Raw genomic sequence first — 18,330 nt, forward strand, 5'->3', positions numbered from 1 at the left:
CCCTGTCCCCCCCCAGTGCCTCCCAGTCTCTCCCAGTCTCTCCCAGTCCCTCCCCAGTTTCCTCCCAGTCCCCTCCAGTCCCTCCCAGTGCCCCCCTGATCCCCTCCAGTCCCTCCCCAGTTCCCTCCCAGTGAGTGCCCCCCCTGATCCCCACCAGTCCCTCCCAGTCCCCTCCCAGTGCCTCCCTGATCCCCTCCCAGTCCCTCCCCAGTTCCCTCCCAGTCCCTCCCAGTGCCCCCCTGATCCCCACCAGTCCCTCTCAGTCCCCTTCCAGTCTCTCCCAGTCCCCTCCAGTCCCTCCCAGTTCCCCCTGTTCCCCTCCCCAGTTCCCTCCCAGTTCCTCCCAGTGCCCCCCTGATCCCCTCCCCAGTTCCCTCCCAGTGCCCCCCTGATCCCCTCCAGTCCCTCCCAGTTCCCCCTGATCCCCTCCCAGTCCCTCCCTGTCCCCTCCAGTGCCTCCCAGTCTCTCCCAGTCCCTCACAGTGCCTCCCAGTCCCTCCCAGTCCCTCCCTGATCCCCTCCCAGTCCCCTCCAGTCCCTCCCAGTCCCCCCCTGATCCCCTCCCAGTCCCTCCCAGTCCCCTCCCAGTGCCCCCCTGATCCCCTCCCCAGTCCCCTCCCCAGTCCCTCCCAGTGCCCCCTGATCCCCTCCCAGTCCCCCCCAGTCCCTCCCCAGTCCCCCCCCAGTCCCTTGCAGGTTAGGACTCTCCCTGCTGATTGTGCTCTGCACCTACTTGGCCCCAGAGGGAGTGGCCTTCGTGCTAATTAATATGCAAACTAGCTCTCCTCCCGCTCCTCAGTGGCTCCGGAGCTGCCCCCCAAGGCAGTGGTTCCTGTGCTCATTAATATGCAAATGGCGGGGGGGGGCCCCCTCTCTAATGCTAATTAAGAGGCTTCTGAGCCCAGGGTCAGGTGCAGACGGTGCTCATTAATATGCAAATAAGGGGATGGGCTCCCCATGCTAATTAAGAGGCTGCTGAGCCCTGGGTCAGGTGCAGGCTGTGCTCATGAATATGCAAATCAGGGGGGGTGGGTGGGCTCATGTTAATTAAGAGGCTTCTGAACCACAGCTCAGGTGAAGGCTGCGTTCATTAATATGCAAATGAGGGAGTGGGCTGTCCATGCTAATTAAGAGGCTTCTTGGTCCTAGCTCAAGTGAAGGCGGTGCTCATTAATATGCAAATGAGGAAGGGTGGGCTCCCCATGCTAGTTAAGAGGCTTCTGAGCCCTGGCTCAGGTGAAGCTCATTGGTATGCAAATGAAGGAATGGGTGGGCTCATGCTAATTAAGAGGCATCTGAGCCCTGGCTCAAGTGAAGTCGGGTGCTCATATCATATGCAAATGAGGGGGTGGGTGGGGTCGTGCTAATTAAGAGGATTCTGAGTCCAGAGTCCGGTGAAGTCGGTGCTCATTAATATGCAAATGAGGGGGGCTCCCCATGCTAACTAAGAGGGCTGCTGCGCCCAGGGTCAGGAGCAGGCTGTGCTCATTTCATGTGCAAATGAGGGGGGTGGGCTCATGCTAATTAAGAGGCATCTGAGCCCTGGTTCAGATGAAGTTGGTGTGCTCATTAATATGCTAATGAGAAGGGTGGCTCTCGATGTTGATTAAGAAGCTGCTGAGCCCGGGGTCAGGTGAAGGTGGTGCTCATTGCTATGCAAATGAAGATTTGGGCGTGGCCTCCCCATGCTAATTAGGAGGCTTGTGAGCCCTGGCTCAGGTGCAGGCGGTGCTCATTAATATGCAAACGAGGGAGCCGCTATGCTAATGAGGTACCGCCCACCATATGCAAATGATGTGCAAATGAGGCCTGGCTGAGCAGCCCAGGGCTCGGCTCCGCCCCCCCTGCTGATGAGTATGCAAATGAGGAGGCCCCGGGCAGCAGGGGCGGGGCCTGCCCCGGGGTGGGGTGGTGAAGCAAACACAACTCCAGAGGCTCCTCAGCATCCATTGGTTCATTGGCCGCCAGCTCATTTACATAGCCACGCCCCCTCGAGCGCGGCTCATTTGCATGCAGGGCGGGAAGCCGCTCCGCCCCCCCAGGCCCCTCCCAGTCTCTCCTACTCCTTTCCCAATTCCCTCCCAGTGCCTCCAAACCCTTCCCAGTCCCTCCAGTCCCCTCCCAGTCTCTCCCAGTCCCCTCTCAGCTCTTCCCAGTCCCCTCCCAGTCCCTCCAAGCCCTTCCCAGTCCCCCTCCTAGAAGTCCCAGATGTTGAGGGCTCCTCTCACCTGGCCCAGCCCTGCCAGCCTCTTCCTCAGGCTCCTTCCGCTCCTCCCAACCACCTCCACCTCCACCTCCTGCCCCTGGCCGCCCCCAGGCCCCCTCGGACCTTCCCCTCCAGCGCCACCTCCCAGCCCTACCCCCCGGCAGCCACAACCTCCAAGACCTCCACTGCCACTTGCCAGACCTCTACCTCCCTGACCTCCATCTTCAAGGCCACCTCCCAACCCTCCCCCTCCACCTCCCAGCCCTCCCCCTCCCCCTCCACCTCCCAGCCCTCCACCCCCACAGCCACAACCTCCAGGACCTCCACCTCCCTGACCTCCAAGTCCTCCCCCACCAACCTCCCAGCCCTCCACCCCTACAGCCACAACCTCCCAGCCCTCCACCTCCACCTCCACCTCCCAGCCCTCCCCCACCACAGCCACAACCTCCCTGACCTCCCCCCCCAGCCCTCCCCCCTGCCCCCCCATCCCCCCGGCCAGCCCCGCCCAGGCCAGCCCCAGCCCCAGCCCCCTCTTGCCCAGCCCCACCTTGGGCCTGCCCTTCTGGAGGGCGGCCAGGAGGACGCAGGCCTGGCAGAGGCGGCGGCTGGAGGCGAAGCCGCAGCGGGCGCAGGCGCCCGGCCCCCCGCCCCCGGCCCCGCCGCCGCCGCCCCCCGCCCGGGGCGCCAGGGCCAGCGCCCGCGAGGAGTGGCCCAGGGCGGCCACGGCGCTGCCCCGGCTGGCCTCCAGCTCCTTCAGCAGGGCCCGGGGGTGGCCGCGGAAGGCCTGGGGGGCGTAGAGGCACTCGGTGCTGACGTAGGCCAGCCCCCGGAAGTGGGCGTACAGCACGATCTCCTTCTCGTAGCAGTGCCGCAGCGGCTTCAGCCGCGGCAACCGCCGCCCACACGGCCCCGCCCCGCCCGCCGCCTCGGCGCGCTCCGGGGGCCCTCCGGCGGGGCTCCACCGAGCTCCCGGGGGGCCCCAGGGGGCTCTTGCTGGTCTCCGGGGGGCTCCTGGTCTCCAGGGGGTTCCTGGTGATCTCCGGGGGGCTCTTGGTGTCCCTGGTGGTCTCCATGGGGCTCCTGGGGGTCTCCGGGGGGCTCTTGGTGGTCTCCAGGGGGTTCCTTGTGGTCTCCAGGGGGCTCTTGGTGGTCTCTGGGGGCTCTTGGTGTCCCTGGTGGTCTCCATGGGGCTCTTGGTGGTCTCTGGGGGGCTCTTGGTGTCCCTGGTGGTCTCCATGGGGCTCCTGGGGGTCTCCGGGGGGCTCTTGGTGGTCTCCAGGGGGTTCCTTGTGGTCTCCAGGGGGTTCCTGGGGGTCCCCTGGGGGGCTCTTGGTGCTCTCCAGGGGGTTCCTGGTGGTCTCCAGGGAGCTTTTAGTGTCCCTGGTGGTCTCCAGGGGGCTCTTGGGGGTCTCCAGGGGGCTCCTGGGGGTCCCTGGGGGGCTCTTGGTGCTCTCCAGGGGGTTCCTGGTGGTCTCCAGGGGGCTCTTGGTGTCCCTGGTGGTCTCCAGAGGGCTCCTGGGGGTCCCTGGGGGGCTCTTGGGGGTCTCCAGGGGGTTCCTGGTGGTCTCCAGGGGGCTTTTAGTGTCCCTGGGGGTCTCCAGAGGGCTCCTGGTGGTCCCTGGGGGGCTCTTGGTGCTCTCCAGGGGGCTCCTGGGGGTCCCTGGGGGGCTCTTGGTGCTCTCCAGGGGGTTCCTGGTGGTCTCCAGGGAGCTTTTAGTGTCCTTGGTGGTCTCCAAGGAGCTCCTGGGGGTCCCTGGGGGGCTCTTGGTGGTCTCCGGGGGGCTCTTGGTGGTCTCCAGGGGGTCCCTTGGGTTCTCCAGGGGGCTCTTGGTGTCCCTGGGGGTCTCCAGGGGGTTCCTGGTGGTCCGCAAGGGGCTCCTGGGGGTCTCCAGGGGGCTCTTGGTGGTCTCTGGGGGGCTCTTGGTGTCCCTGGTGGTCTCCATGGGGCTCCTGGGGGTCTCTGGGGGGCTCTGGTGCTCTCCAGGGGGTTCCTTGTGGTCTCCAGGGGGCTCCTGGGGGTCTCCGGGGGGCTCTTGGTGCTCTCCAGGGGGTTCCTGTGGTCTCCAGGGGGCTTTTAGTGTCCCTGGTGGTCTCCAGAGGGCTCCTGGGGGTCCCTGGGGGGCTCTTGGTGCTCTCCAGGGGGTTCCTGGTGGTCTCCAGGGGGCTCTTGGTGTCCCTGGTGGTCTCCAGGGGGCTTTTAGTGTCCTTGGTGGTCTCCAGGGGCTTCGTGGTGTCCCTGGTGGTCTCCATGGGGCTCCTGGGGGTCTCCAGTGGGTGTGGAGGTATCTCAGAAGAGTTCCTGGGGGTCTCTAGGGGCTCCTCGGTGTCCCTGGGGGTCTCCCCGGAGCTCCTGGGGGTTCCCAGGGGGCTCTTGGTGGTCTCCCAGCGGGGTTGGAGGTATCCCAAGGGGAGTTGGAGGTGTCTCAGGGGGGTTGCGAAGGCTCTCAGGAGGGTTCTGGTGGAGTCCTCAGCATCCCTGGTGGCCTCCCCGGAACTCCTGGGGGTCCCCAGGGGGGTTTGGAGGCCTCTGAGGAGGGCTCCTGGCAGCCCCCGGGGGCTTCCTGGGGGCCTCAGTGGCCGCCCGCCGCAGCCTGGCCACGTCCCCCCGCAGCAGGTTCATCAGCAGGGTCTCGGCCAGGTCGTCTGCGTTGTGCCCTGCGGCCGCCAGGGGGCGACAGAGGACAGCGCTCAGCAACCTCCCAGTCCCAGCCAGTCCCAACCCCTCCCAATCCCCTCCCAATCCTCTCCCAACTCTTCCCAATCCTCTCCCAGCCCCTCCCAATCCTCCCCCAGTTCCTCTCAGCCCTTCCCAATCCTCTCCCAACCCCTCCCAACTCCTCCCAGCCTCTCCCAATCCTCTCCCAACCCCTTCCAAACCCTCTCCAGTGTCTTCCCTTCCTTCTCCCCTGCCTGAATCCCTTCCCAGTCCCCTCCCAATCCCTCCCAATCTCCTCCCAACCCCTCCCAATCTCCTCCCAACCCCTCCCAGTCCCCTCCCAACCACTCCCAGTCCCCTCCCAACCACTCCCCAGTGCCTTCCACTCCCCTTCTCCCCTTGCCCCAACCCCTCCCCAGTGCTTTCCACTCCTTCTTCCCTGCCCCAGTCCCTTCCAGTCCCTCCCAACCCCTCCCCAAGCCTTCCACTCCCTTTCTCCCCTGCCCCAGTCCCTCCCAGCCCCTCCTAACCCCTCCCTAAGCCTTCCACTCTCCTTCCTCCCCTGCCCCAGTCCCTCCCAGCCCATCCCCAGTGCCCTCCACTCCCTTTCTCCCCTGCCCCAACCCCTTCCCCAACCCCTTCCCAGTCCCTCCCCAGTGCCCTCCACTCCCTTCTCCCCTACCACCAACCCCTCCCCAGCGCCCTCCACTCCCTTTCTCTCCCCTGCCCCAACCCCTCCCCAGCGCCCACCACTCCCTTTCTCCCCCTGCCCCAACCCCTCCCCAGCGCCCTCCACTCCCTTTCTCCCCTACCCCAACCCTCCCCAGTGTCCTCCACTCCCTTTCTCCCCTACCCCAACCCCTCCCCAGCGCCCTCCACTCCCTTTCTCCCCTGCTCCAGCCCCTCCCCCCGCCCCGTTCCCCCCCCGCCCCGTCGCGGCGGCTCACCGGTGGCGATCCAGTCGACGCCGAGGGCCCGGGCCCCCCTCTCGAGGGCCTGCGGCGGAAGACGCCGCAGAAGGTGCAGCGGGAGCCGCCGCGGGCCAGCCCCGCCGGGCCCAGCTCGTCCACGCTCCAGCCGAAGAGCTCCCGGTGCGAGAGCACCAGCAGCGGCAGCGCCCCCCGCGCCGCCCGCACCGCCCCCAGCGCCGCCTCCCGGTACCCGGCGATGCCTTCGTCCACCGACAGCAGCAGGAAGCGGTAGCCCCGCCCCCCCGGCCCCGGCCCCCGCCCCCTCGCCCCCCGGCCCCGCCCCCAGGCGCTCGTTCAGCTGGACCAGCAGGTGAGCCAGCACCGAGGAGTCCTTCCCCCCCCGAGGCGGCGATGGCCACCGAGCTGCCGGGCCGGGGGGGGCCCCGGGGGGGGGCCCGGAGGGGCTCTTGGGGGGGCTCTGGGGGGCAGCCTGCAGGCGACTGGAGGCGGCCGGGGGGGTCCCGGGGGGCTCGGAGGGAGCCCGGAGCGGCTGCGGCAGGGGCTTGGAGGGGAGCTTGAGGGCTCGGGGGGGGTCCCGAGGGGGGCTGGGGGGGCCGGGAAAGGCTGGGGGGGGCCCGGAGGATCCCCTGGGGATGCCCTGGGGGGGGCCCCGAGGGACCCTGCCCGGGGAGCAGCGCCCGGGGGGGGAGGGGCGGCAGGCTCGGGAGGCTGGGGAGGGGCTGGGGGGGGCCCCGGTGACCGAAGGGGGGGCCCCGGCGGGCCTCTGCGGGGGGGGCTCGCCGGTGAACGCTGGAAGCTTCGTCCTCGAAGGCCTGCAGGAAGCAGCGGCGGCAGAGCGGCTCCGAGGTGCGGGGCCGGCGCAGGGCGGCCGCTAGGGGGCAGCGGCGGCAGCCGGGAGCGGGCATGGCGGCCGGGCCGGGCGGGGGGCTCCGAGGGGCGGCGGGGGAAGGGATCCCGGCGGCGTGGGGGGGCCCAGGGGGGTCCTGGGAGAGAAACAGAAAGAAACGGTTAAAAGAAACGGAAAAGAAAGAAGCAGCTGAACAGGTCCCAGGAGCCCCCCAGAGCCCTCCAGGAGCCCCCAGACCCCCCCCAGAGTCATCCAGGACCCCCCCAGAGCCATCCAGGAGCCCCCAGGACCCCCCCCAGAGCCATCCAGGACCCCCCCCAGAGCCATCCAGGAGCCACCCAGGAGTCCCCCAGAGCCATCCAGGACCCCCCCAGAGCCATCCAGGAGCCCCCAGGACCCCCCCCCAGAGCCAGCACAGGACCCCCTCAGACCCCTCTAGGCCAGCACAGGACCCCCCCAGATCCCACCCAGACCCTCCTAGGCCCGCACAGGAACCCCCAGATCTCACCCAGACCCCCCACAGACCTCCCTAGGCCAGCACAGCACCCCCCAGATCCACCCCAGACCCCTCCAGGCCAGCACAGGACCCCCCAGATCCCACCCAGGACCCCCCCAGACCCCCCTGGGCCAGCACAGGGACCCCCCAGGTCCCACCCAGGATCCCCTGAGACTCCTCTAGGCCAGCACAGGACCCCCCAGATCCCACCCAGGACCCCCCCCAGACCCCCCCTGGGCCAGCACAGGACCCCCTAGATCCCCCCAGATCCCCCCCAGACCACTCTAGACCAGCACAGAACCCCCCAGATCCCCCCCAGCCCCCCCAGGACCCCCTCAGACCCCCCCTAGACCAGCACAGGACCCCCCAGTTCCGCCCCCAGGCCCCTTCAGGCCAGCACAGGACCCCCCAGATCCCTTCAGGCCCACCCGAGGCCTACTTAGGACCACCCCAGGACCCCTCCCGGCCCCCAGGCCCCGGCGCCGGTACCCGGAAGTGCTCCCCGCGAGGGACGTCGGACGTCACGCACGCGGCGCCGCCGGCCGGGCTCCTCTCCCGGCGTGCACCGCGCGCCTCCCTCTCCCCGCCCCGCTCCCGGCCGCGCTGCCCAATCGCCGCCCGCCGGAGGGGCGGGGCCAGAGCGAGGCCACGCCTGCGAGGGGCGGCACCGCGCGTCCCGCGCATGCGCGGGGAGGGGAGGGGACCCCAGCGCCCTTCCCAGTGCCCCCCAGAGCCCTCCCAGTGCCTCCCAGTATGGACCAGCGCCCCCCAGAGCCCTCCCAGTGCCTCCCAGTATGGACCAGTGCCCCCCAGAGCCCCTCCCAGTGCCTCCCAGTATGGACCAGTGCCCCCCAGAGCCCTCCCAGTGCCTCCCAGTATGGACCAGCGCCCCCCAGAGCCCTCCCAGTGCCTCCCAGTATGGACCAGTGCCCCCCAGAGCCCCTCCCAGTGCCTCCCAGTATGGACCTGTGCCCCCCAGAGCCCTCCCAGTGCCTCCCAGTATGGACCAGTGCCCCCCAGAGCCCCTCCCAGTGCCTCCCAGTATGGACCATTGCCCCCCAGAGCCCTCCCAGTGCCTCCCAGTATGGACCAGTGCCCCCCCAGAGCCCCTCCCAGTGCCCCCCAGTATGGACCAGTGCCCCCCAGCCCCCTCCCAGTGCCTCCCAGTATGGACCAGTGCCCCCCAGAGCCCTCCCAGTGCCTCCCAGTATGGACCAGAGCCCCCCAGAGCCCTCCCAGTATGGACCAGTGCCCCCCAGAGCCCCCCCCCCAGTGCCTCCCAGTATGGACCAGTGCCCCCAAGAGCCCTCCCAGTGCCTCCCAGTACAGACCAGTGCCCCCCAGAGCCCCTCCCAGTGCCTCCCAGTATGGACCAGTGTCCCCCCAGAGCCCTCCCTGTGCCTCCCAGTATGGACCAGTGCCCCCCAGAGCCCCTCCCAGTGCCTCCCAGTATGGACCAGCGCCCCCCAGAGCCCCCCCCCAGTGCCTCCCAGTATGGACCAGTGCCCCCCAGAGCCCTTCCAGTGCCTCCCAGTATGGACCAGTGCCCCCCAGAGCCCCCCCAGTGCCTCCCAGTATGGACCAGTGCCCCCCAGAGCCCTTCCAGTGCCTCCCAGTATGGACCAGTGCCCCCCAGAGCCCCCCCCAGTGCCTCCCAGTATGGCCCAGTGCCCCCCCCAGGCCCCTCCCAGTGCTTCCCAGTCCCCTCCCCGTCGCTGTCCCCGCCCCAGACGCTTCTCACCATGACCCCCCCCTGGGCTGCTGCTGCTGCTCCTCGGTGAGTGACCCCCCCCAGTCCCTCCCAGTGCCCCCCAGACCCCCTCCCAGTCCATCCTAGTGCCCCCCAGTATCTCCCAGTGTCCCCCAGACCCCATCCCAGTCCCTTCCCAGTGCCTCCTAGTCCCCCCCCCCCCAAAACTCCTTCCCAGTCCCCCCCCAGATTCCCTCCCAGTTCCCCCTGGCAAAAGGGGAAGTGGAGGGGTGGGGGAGGAGCACTCATGGGGCTCCCTCCTCCCCCCTTTGCTTCCAGGGCTGGCAGTGGCTGAGAGAGGTGAGGCCTTACTGGGAGCACGGGAAGGGGACTGGGAGGGATTGGGAGAGACTGGGAGGGGCTGAGAGGGACTGGGAGAGAGTGGGAGGGGACTGGGAGGGGCTGGGAGGGGACTGGGAGGGGACTGGGAGGGGTTGGGAGGGGACTGGGAGGGACTGAGAGGGGCTGGGAGGTAACTGGGAGGGGCTGGGAGGTAACTGGGAAGGACTGGGAGGGGACTGGGAGGGACTTGGAGGGGTTGGGAGGGACTTGGAGGGGTTGGGAGGGGACTGGGAGGGACTGAGAGGGACTGGGAGAGACTGGGAGGGGACTGGGAGGGACTGGGAGGGGACTGGGAGGGCCTGAGAGGGACTGGGAGGGACTGAGAGGGACTGGGAGGGACTGGGAGGGGACTGGGAGGGACTGGGAGGGCCTGAGAGGGACTGGGAGAGACTGGGAGGGGACTGGGAGGGACTGGGAGAGACTGGGAGGGACTGGGAGGGGACTGGGAGGGACTGAGAGGGACTGGGAGAGACTGGGAGGGACTGGGAGGGGACTGGGAGGGCCTGGGAGGGCCTGGGAGGGACTGGGAGGGGTTGGGAGGGGACTGGGAGGGACTTGGAGGGGTTGGGAGGGGACTGGGGGGCACTGGGAGGGGACTGGGAGGGACTGGGAAGGGTTGGGAGGGGACTGGGAGGGACTGGGAGGGGACTGGGAGGGACTGGGAGGGGACTGGGGGGCACTGGGAGGGGTTGGGAGGGACTGGGAGGGGTTGGGAGGGAACTGGGGGGCACTGGGAGGGTCTCTGGGGGTCACTGGTCTGTACTGGTGCATACTGGGAGCCCCTCCCCTCCCCTCCCTCCCCCTCCCTTCCCAGACTGCAGCTCCTGCCTGCCTGGCCCTGGACCAATCGCAGCGCTCGTCGCTGGTGACATCATCCTGACCCTGCTGATCGCCGCCGGAGCCTTCTGGCTGGCAGGGAGGGGCCAGAGAGGTTGGGGGCGGGGCCAGGGAGCTTGGGGGCGGGGCCAGAGAGATTGGGGCGGGGCCAGAGGGGAAGGGGGTGGAGCCAGAAGGGAAGGGGGGCAGAGGGGTGTGGCTGGAGGGGAAGGGGTGGGGGTTGGAGGGCATGGGGAGGGGCTAGAGATGGAGGAGTGGGTGGGGCCAGAGCAGGGGGCGGGGCTAGAGTAGAAGGGGAGCGGCCGGAGGGAGGGTGCGGCACCGACAGGGTGGGGCTGGGGGCGGAGCTTTGTGAGGGTGTGGCTCGTGGAAGGGGGTGTGGCCTGGGTGAGGCGTGGCCCAGAGGGATGCGGCTCCCACTTTGACTCCGCCTCCTTCTCCCCCCCCCTCCAGCCATGGCTAAGCCCCGCCCCCCCGAGCCAGATCCAACCTATCAGGTGAGGGCAGGGGGGTGGGGCCCGACCGCAGATGGGGATGAGCTGTGACCCTTGACCTCTGATTGCTGCTGACCTCTGACCTCCAGGAGCTGCAGGGGACCCGAGGAGACCTCTACAGCGAACTGAAGCACTGAGCACTGCCGGGGGGGGCACCGGGAGGGGCTCTGGGGGGCACCAGGGGGGGTTGGGAGGAGATGTGGGAGGGCACTGCAACCTGCTGGTGGCCACTGGGAGGGGCTGGGGGCTACTGGTGGGCACTAGGAAGGGGCTGGGGGCTACTGGTGGGCACTGGAAGGGGACTGGGGACTCCCTGGGGGCTACTGGTGGACACTGGGAAGGGGGACTGGGGGCTACTGGTGGACACTAGAAAGGGGCTGGGGGCTACTGGGGGCTACTGGTGGGCACTGGGAAGGGGACTGGGGGCTACTGGTGGACACTAGAAAGGGGCTGGGGGCTACTGGTGGGCACTGGGAAGGGGCTGGGGGCTCCCTGGGGGCTACTGGTGGTCACTGGGAAGGGGCTGGGAGCTCCAGGTGTGTATTGGGAAGGGGCTGGGGGCTACTGGAGGGCATTGGGAGGGGACTGAGGGCTACTGGTGGTCACTGGGAAGGGGCTGCAGGCTACTAGCGTGCACTGGGAAGGGGCTGAGAGCTCCCTGGGGGCTACTGGTGGTCACTAGGAAGGGGCTGGGAACTACTAGTGGTTCCTGGGAAGGGGCTAAGGGCTCCCTGGGGGCTACTGGTGGGCAGTGGGAGGGGACTGGGGGCTGCAGGTGTGCACTGGGAAGGGGCTGGGGGCTCTCTGGGGGCTACTGGTGGGCAGTGGGAAGGGGCTGGGGGCTACTGGGGGCTACTGGTGGTCACTGGGAGGGTACTGGGAGCTCCAGGTGGTCACTGGGAAGGGGGCTGGGGGTTCCCTGGGGGCTCCAGGTGGTCACTGGGAAGGGGCTGGGGGTTCCCTGGGGGCTCCAGGTGTGCACTGGGAAGGGGCTGGGGGCTCTCTGGGGGCTGCAGGTGGTCACTGGGAAGGGGCTGGGGGCTCTCTGGGGGCTCCAGGTGTGCACTGGGAAGGGGCTGGGGGCTCCCTGGGCGACGCTGGGGCTCCCAGCCGGAAGTGACGCAGTGTCGGAGCCCTTTCCCCCTCCCCCCCCTTCAATAAATTGCATTTTTCGCCTGCTTTTTGCCTGCGTTTCCCCTTTTTTTCTTCCCCCCTCCCATCACGGGGCTCTGACGTCACCGGGCGCGGGGGGGGGCGGGGGCTGGTGGCGCCGGCGCCGCTCTCTGACGTCACCGCCGCGCGCCACGCGCCTCCCTGAGGGACGGCGAGTCCCCACCGGAAGTGCCCCCTCCGGCCCGCGGCGCGCCGGAAGTGACGTACATCCCCCCCGCGCCTCCCTCCCCTTCTCCCTCCTCAATATGGCGGCGGCGGCAGCGGCCCCCGCGGCCGCCCCGGGCCCCGGGCCTGCAGTTGGGGCTTCGGCCCCAAGCGGAGGAGCCGGCGGCGGGGCAGGGGCCGCGGTGGGGAACGGAGCGGCGGCGGGGCAGGGCCCGGCCAAGAGCGGCGAGGAGCGGCTGAAGGAGATGGAGGCGGAGATGGCGCTGTGAGGCCTGGGGGGTGGGGGAGAGCGGGCGTGAGGGGACTGGTGGGCACTGGGATGGACTGGGAGGTACTGGGGCTGCTGGGGTGGAGTGCGAGGAGGTTTGGGAGGCACTGGGAGGGGATTGGGACGGACTGGGAGGGGATTGGGGAGGACTGGGAGGGGATTGGGGGGGACTGGGAGGGGATTGGGGGGGACTGGGAGGGGATTGGGGGGGACTGGGAGGGGATTGGGGGGGACTGGGAGGGACTGGAAGGGGGTTGGGGTGGACTGGGAGGGACTGGAAGGGGGTTGGGGTGGACTGGGAGGGACTGGAAGGGGGTTGGGGTGGACTGGGAGGGACTGGAAAGGGATTGGGAGGGGATTTGGGGTGAGTGGAAGGCACTGGGAAGGGGCTTGAGTAGGCTGGAATATATTGGGAGCTTGCTGGGAGAGACTGAAAGCTCACCAGGGGCCTTCCCTGTCCCAGTTTTGAGCAGGAGGTGCTGGGGGGGCCCCACCCCGGCCCCTCCCCCGGGGGGACCCCCTGGCAGGACCCCCCCCCGGTGCTGCGGCCGATCATTGCCACCAACACCTACCAGCAGGTGAGCAGTGAGCCCCTGGGCTCCCAGTGGGGCCAGTGCCCTCCCCCAGCCCCCTCCCAGGGCCCTCCAGTGCCTCCCAGTCCATCCCAGTCTCCCCCAGGTCCAGCAGACCCTCGAGGCTCGAGCCGCCGCAGCTGCCACCGTCGGAGCCCCCCTGGTGTCCCCCCCGGTGCCGTTCGTGGGGGCCAGGTCAGTGCCAGGCCCCTCCCACTCCTTCCTTCCCAATCCCCTCCCAGTCCCCCCCAGCCTCAGCCTGTTATGTGTTCTCCCCCTTGCAGCTGTCTCACCCCAGAGGGCTCCCATCCTGCGCCCAGCTTTCGTGCCTCATGTCCTGCAGAGAGCTGGTGAGGGGCTGGGAGGGGTTGGGAGGGGTTGGGAGGGGCTGGGAGGGGCTGGGGGGAGACCGAGAGGGACTGGAAGGGGATTGGGGGAGGCTGGGAGGGACTGGAAGGGGATTGGGGGAGGCTGGGAGGGACTGGAAGGGGATTGGGGGAGGCTGGGAGGGACTGGAAGGGGATTGGGGGAAGCTGGGAGGGACTGGAAGAGGATTGGGGGAGGCTGGGAGGAGACTGAGACAGACTGGGAGGGGATTGGGAGGGGACTGGGGGCAATGGGAAGGGGTCCCTGACCCCCCCCATCCCCCTCCCCAGCTGGTCCCAGGGCCCTGTCCCTGCGCCCCCCTCCTGGGGCTATTGTCGGTCCCCCCTTGGGGGCTCCTCCTGCCCCTCCCCTGCTGCTGGCCCCTCCTCTGCAGAGACCTCCCCCAGCCCCCCTGCCCCCCATGGCGGGGAGCCTGCGGCCCCCAGCCCCGGTGAGTGCTGCTGGGAGGGAGAGGGAGAGAGAAGGGGGAGGCAGGGAGGGACTGGGAGAGCAGTGGGAAGGTTAGAGAGGGGGGTTGGGAGAGGAGTGGAAGGGGACTGGGAGGGAGAGGGAGGGGATTGGGAGAGACTGGGAGGGACTGCGAGTAGACTGGGAGGCACTGGGAGGCACTGGGAGAGGTCTGGGAGATATAGGGAGGGGATTGGGTGGGGTTGGGAGGGACTGGGAGGCAGTGGGAGGGACTGGGGAGGGTCCCTGGTGCTTTCTGGTCCTTCCTGGGAGTTCTTTAACCCTTTCCTCCCCTTCCCAGGTGCCAGGGGGAGGGGCCCCGGTGCCCCCTTTGGCCCCGCTGGGGGCCGGGGGGGGGTCCCAGGCCCCCCCTGGGGACCCCCAAAGTCACCCCCCCGGTGATCCAGGCAGCCCCCACCGTGTACCCCACTCCCCCCCCGCAAGGGGCAGGTAAGGGGGCGGGGGGGGAGGGGCAAAAATCCCACCCCGGGGGGGGGGGTTACAACTCCCCTCCCCCCCTAAAAGCCTTTGCGCCCCCTGGGGGTGGGTGGAGCTAAAGCGGGCCCCGCCTCCTTTAAAACCCGATTGGCCCCCCACACCTCCCTCCCCTTCTCCCCCCCCACCCCCAGGAGGAGCCGCCCCCCCCGCGTGCCCCCCCCGCCGGAAGAGCCCAGGATTGGTCCCTGCCTGCCTGTAGGCCCCGCCCCGGCTCCGCCCACTCCTCCCGAGCCTCGCCCTGGGCCCCAGTTGGCTGCTCCGGCACCACGCCCCGCGCCGGACCCGCCCCCCAGACCCTCCCTTCCTACAGCCTGAGGTGAGGGGGGAGGGGGCTGGGAGGGGATTTGGGGGCCTGGGAGGCACTGGGAAGGGGTTTGGGAGGGACTGGGAGGGGGCTGGGAGGGGTTTGGGAGGCACTGGGAGGGGACTGGGAGGCACTGGGAGGGGACTGGGAGGCACTGGGAGGGGTTTGGGAGGCACTGGGAGGGGTTTGGGAGACACTGGGAGGGGTTTGGGAGGCACTGGGAGGGGTTTGGGAGGCACTGGGAGGGGACTGGGAGGGATTGGGAGGGGACTGGGAGGGACTGGGAGGGGCTTTGGGGGAGCCTTTGGGAGGGCTCAGGGGACGGATCTCGGCTGCTGATTGGCAGCTTCCGCTGCCAATCAGGCGGAAGGGGCGGGCTGAGGGCTTAGCTCCTGGGTGCCGCTTGGCTGCTTCCGGTCCCGGGCCGGGAGGTGCAGTCTGGGCAAGCGTAGCGGGGAGGGGTTTGGGTATGGATTTTGGCTGCTGATTGGCTGTTTCCTCTCCCGGCTCGTGTGCCGGGTGCTGATTGGCAGCTGCCCGTCCCGGGGCAGGGGGGGGGCGGGTTTTGGCGCGTGAGGGACGCGGCGGGGCGGGGCGGCTGGGGGTGCGTTCTGGTTGCTGATTGGCTGCTGCTGGGTGCCGGCCAGGCGGGGGCGGAGCCGGCGGGCGAGGAGCGCCGCAAGGGCCGGGGCGAGAGGCTGAAGCGCTGCATCCGCACCGCCGCCGGCAGCAGCTGGGAGGATCCGAGCCTGCTCGAGTGGGATGCTGGTGGGCGCTGGGGGCAGGACCGGGAGGCACTGGGAGTAAGGGGAGGGGGATGGGGAGAGGTCTGAGGGCAGTGGGAAGGATTGGGAAAGGTGGGAAGAGGACCGGGAGAGGGGCTGGGGGGCATTGGAGTGGGACTGGGAGGGCTTGGGAGAGGTCTGGGGGCTCTGGGAGGGGGTTGGGAGGGGTTTTAATGGGAGTGGGAAGGGACTGGGAGGAACTAGAGGGAATGGGAAGCTACTGGGAGGGAGCAGGAGGTTACTGGGAGAGCATGGAGAAGGACTGGGGGCTACTGGGAGGGATTGGTAATGGATTTAAAGAGTTTGGGAAGCACTAGAAGGGAATGGGAGGCGGCTGGGAGAGGTTGGGAGGCAACTGGGAGGAACTGGGAGGAGATGGGGAGCGGTTTTAATGGGCCTGGGAAGGGACTAGGAGGCTACTGGGAAGGACTGGAACCAGGAGGAGCTGAGGCTGAGAATCTCAAGGGTCTCACGGTTGTGGTTGAGCAGCTCAGGGCTGAGGCTGAGGATCTCTTGGCTGCGGTTAAGGACCTCAGGGCTGAGAGTCAGGACCTCAGGGCTGAGCCTGAGGACCTCAAAGAGCTCCTGGGCTGTGGTTGGGGAGTTCAGGACTGGGACTGAGGACCTCAAAGACCTCCTGGGTTGTAGTTGGGGAGCTCAGGGCTGAGCCTGAGGACCTCAAAGACCTCCTGGGCTGTGGTTGGGGAGCTCAGGGCTGAGCCTAAGGACCTCAAAGAGCTCCTGGGCTGTGGTTGGGGAGCTCAGGGGTGAGTCTAAGGACCTCAAAGAGCTCCTGGGCTGTGGTTGGGGAGCTCAGGGCCAAGACTGAGGACCTCAAAGAGCTCCTGGGCTGTGGTTGGGGAGCTCAGGGCCAAGACTGAGGACCTCAAAGAGCTCCTGGGTTGTGGTTGGGGAGCTCAGGGCTGAGCCTAAGGACCTCAAAGAGCTCCTGGGCTGTGGTTGGGGAGCTCAGGGCTGAGCCTAAGGACCTCAAAGAGCTCCTGGGCTGTGGTTGGGGAGCTCAGGGCTGAGTCTAAGGACCTCAAAGAGCTCCTGGGCTGTGGTTGGGGAGCTCAGGGCCAAGACTGAGGACCTCAAAGAGCTCCTGGGCTGTGGTTGGGGAGCTCAGAGCCAAGACTGAGGACCTCAAAGAGCTCCTGGGCTGTGGTTGGGGAGCTCAGGGCCAAGACTGAGGACCTCAAAGAGCTCCTGAGTTGTGGTTGGGGAGCTCAGGGCTGAGCCTAAGGACCTCAAAGAGCTCCTGGGCTGTGGTTGGGGAGCTCAGGGCTGAGCCTAAGGACCTCAAAGACCTCCTGAGCTGTAGTTGGGGAGCTCAGGGCTGAGCCTAAGGACCTCAAAGACCTCCTGGGCTGTGGTTGGGGAGCTCAGGGCTGAGCCTAAGGACCTCAAAGAGCTCCTGGGTTGTGGTTGGGGAGCTCAGGGCTGAGCCTGAGGACCTCAAAGAGCTCCTGGGTTGTGGTTGGGAAGCTCAGGGCTGAGCTTGAGCTCCTTAAAACTGATGTTGAAGACCTTAGGGATCTCAGGACTGGCGTTGAGGACTCTCAGGTCTGACGGGGAAGACCTCAGGGGAGGTCAGGGTTGAGCTGGAGGGGCTCAGGGCTGAGATGGAGGGGGCTGAGGGCTGAGCTTGAGGACCTCGGGGCTGAGCTGAAGGACCTCGAGGGCCCTCTTGAGCCTGCTGGGTTGTGGCTGCTCCTCCCCAGACGACTTCAGGATCTTCTGTGGGGACCTGGGCAACGAGGTGAACGACGACATCCTGGGCAGGGCCTTCGGGCGCTACCCTTCCTTCCTGAAGGCCAAGGTGATCCGGGACAAGCGCACCGGCAAGACCAAGGGCTACGGCTTCGTGTCCTTCAAGGACCCCAACGACTACGTGCGGGCCATGAGGGAGATGAACGGTGAGCGGCCGGCCACCAGGGGGAGCTCTAGGACCTGCCGGTGCCTCCCCGCCCGCCGCCTCTCCCTTCCCTCCCTGTGCCTCTCCTCTCCTTGCGTCTCTGCCGTGCCTCTCCCCTCCCCTCCTGGCGCCTCTGCCTCTCCCTCCCCTTCCTGTGCCTCTGCCCCTCCCCTCCTCTCCCTGCGCCTCTGCCCCTCCCCTCCTCTCCCTGCGCCTCTCCCCTCCCCTCCCTGCGCCTCTCCCCTTCCCTCCCGGCACCTCTCCCCTCCTGGTGCCTCTCCTCTCCCCTATCCTGTTCCCTCCCAGTGCCTTTCCTATCCCCTCTGGTTCATCCCAGCAGCTCCCACTGCCTCCCAGTTCATCCCCGTGCTCTTCCACTCCCTCCCAAATCCCTCCAATCCCCTCCCAGCAGCTCCCAGTGCCTCCCAGTTCAGCCCAGTCCCTTCCTAGTTCATCCCAGTGCCCTCCCACCCCCTCCCACGTCCCTCCAATCCCCTCCCAGCAGCTCCTAGTGCTTCCCTGTTCCTCCCAATGCCATCCCTGTCCCTTCCCAGTCCTTCCCAGTTCATCCCAGTGCCCTCCTGGACACTGCCTAGTCCCTCCTGGTGCCTCCCAGTCCCTCAAATCCCCTCCCAGTGCCTCCCCGTTGAGCCCAGTGCGCCCCCTGCAGGCAAGTACGTGGGCAGCCGCCCCATCAAGCTGCGCAAGAGCATGTGGAAGGACCGGAACCTGGAGGTGGTGCGGCGGAAGCAGAGGGAGAAGAAGAAGCTGGGCCTGAGATAACCCCGGACTGGGAGCGCTGGGAGGGCACTGGGAGGGGATGGGGAGGGCCTAGGCGGGGAATAAAGCTGAGCTTGGAGGCTTGGAAGAGTCATTGAAGGTGGGGGTGGTTTGGGATGGGAGGAGCTGGGAAGGGATTGGGAAGGGATGGGGAGGGGATGGGGAGGGATGGGGAAGGATTAGGAGGGGATGGGGAGAGATTGGGAAGAATTGGGAATGACTGGAAGGGGATGGGGAAGGATTGGGAGAGGATGGGGAGGGATTGGGAAGGACTGGAAGGGGATGGGGAGGGATTAGGAGGGGGATGGGGAAGGATTGGGGAGGGATTGGGAGGGGATAGGGAAGGATTGGGAAGGGATGGGGAGGGATTGGGAAAGATTGGGAAGGACTGGAAGGGGATGGGGAGGGACTGGGAGGGGATGGGGAAGGATTGGGAGGGGATGGGGAGGGATTGGGAAGGACTGGAAGGGGAT

The 18,330-nt window shown here is 68.0% G+C and overlaps 2 protein-coding genes and 1 long non-coding RNA gene across 3 annotated transcripts; 2 read left to right on the forward strand and 1 right to left on the reverse strand.

Moving 5' to 3' along the window:
• Positions 1-2,702: 2,702 nt before the first annotated feature.
• Positions 2,703-7,734, reverse strand: LOC137460687 (uncharacterized; the record flags this gene model as incomplete). The annotated part of the gene is given in 8 exon segments (XM_068170871.1): positions 2,703-3,151; positions 3,201-4,289; positions 4,691-4,861; positions 5,810-5,857; positions 5,860-6,057; positions 6,107-6,173; positions 6,175-6,777; positions 7,627-7,734. Coding segments are annotated over 7 exon segments (2,547 nt in total), but the record flags the coding sequence as incomplete, so codon positions are not given.
• Positions 7,735-8,839: 1,105 nt separating this feature from the next.
• Positions 8,840-10,761, forward strand: LOC137460685 (uncharacterized). Its single transcript, XR_010992992.1, has 5 exons — positions 8,840-8,914; positions 9,167-9,187; positions 10,044-10,160; positions 10,520-10,563; positions 10,650-10,761. It is a non-coding gene; the product is annotated as an uncharacterized lncRNA (long non-coding RNA).
• Positions 10,762-11,942: 1,181 nt separating this feature from the next.
• Positions 11,943-17,925, forward strand: LOC137460683 (RNA-binding protein 42-like). The gene is given in 10 exon segments (XM_068170869.1): positions 11,943-12,163; positions 12,630-12,744; positions 12,845-13,088; positions 13,395-13,555; positions 13,874-14,022; positions 14,202-14,292; positions 14,294-14,386; positions 15,022-15,142; positions 16,884-17,078; positions 17,748-17,925. Coding segments are annotated over 10 exon segments (1,467 nt in total). The 5' UTR covers positions 11,943-11,978; the 3' UTR covers positions 17,861-17,925.
• The last annotated feature ends 405 nt before the right edge of the window (positions 17,926-18,330 follow it).

This window comes from Melanerpes formicivorus, unplaced genomic scaffold (assembly GCF_026170545.1).
Source record: "Melanerpes formicivorus ecotype bairdi unplaced genomic scaffold, bMelFor1.0.p_v2 SCAF_701, whole genome shotgun sequence".
In the NCBI taxonomy this organism is placed as follows: Eukaryota; Metazoa; Chordata; class Aves; order Piciformes; family Picidae; genus Melanerpes; species Melanerpes formicivorus.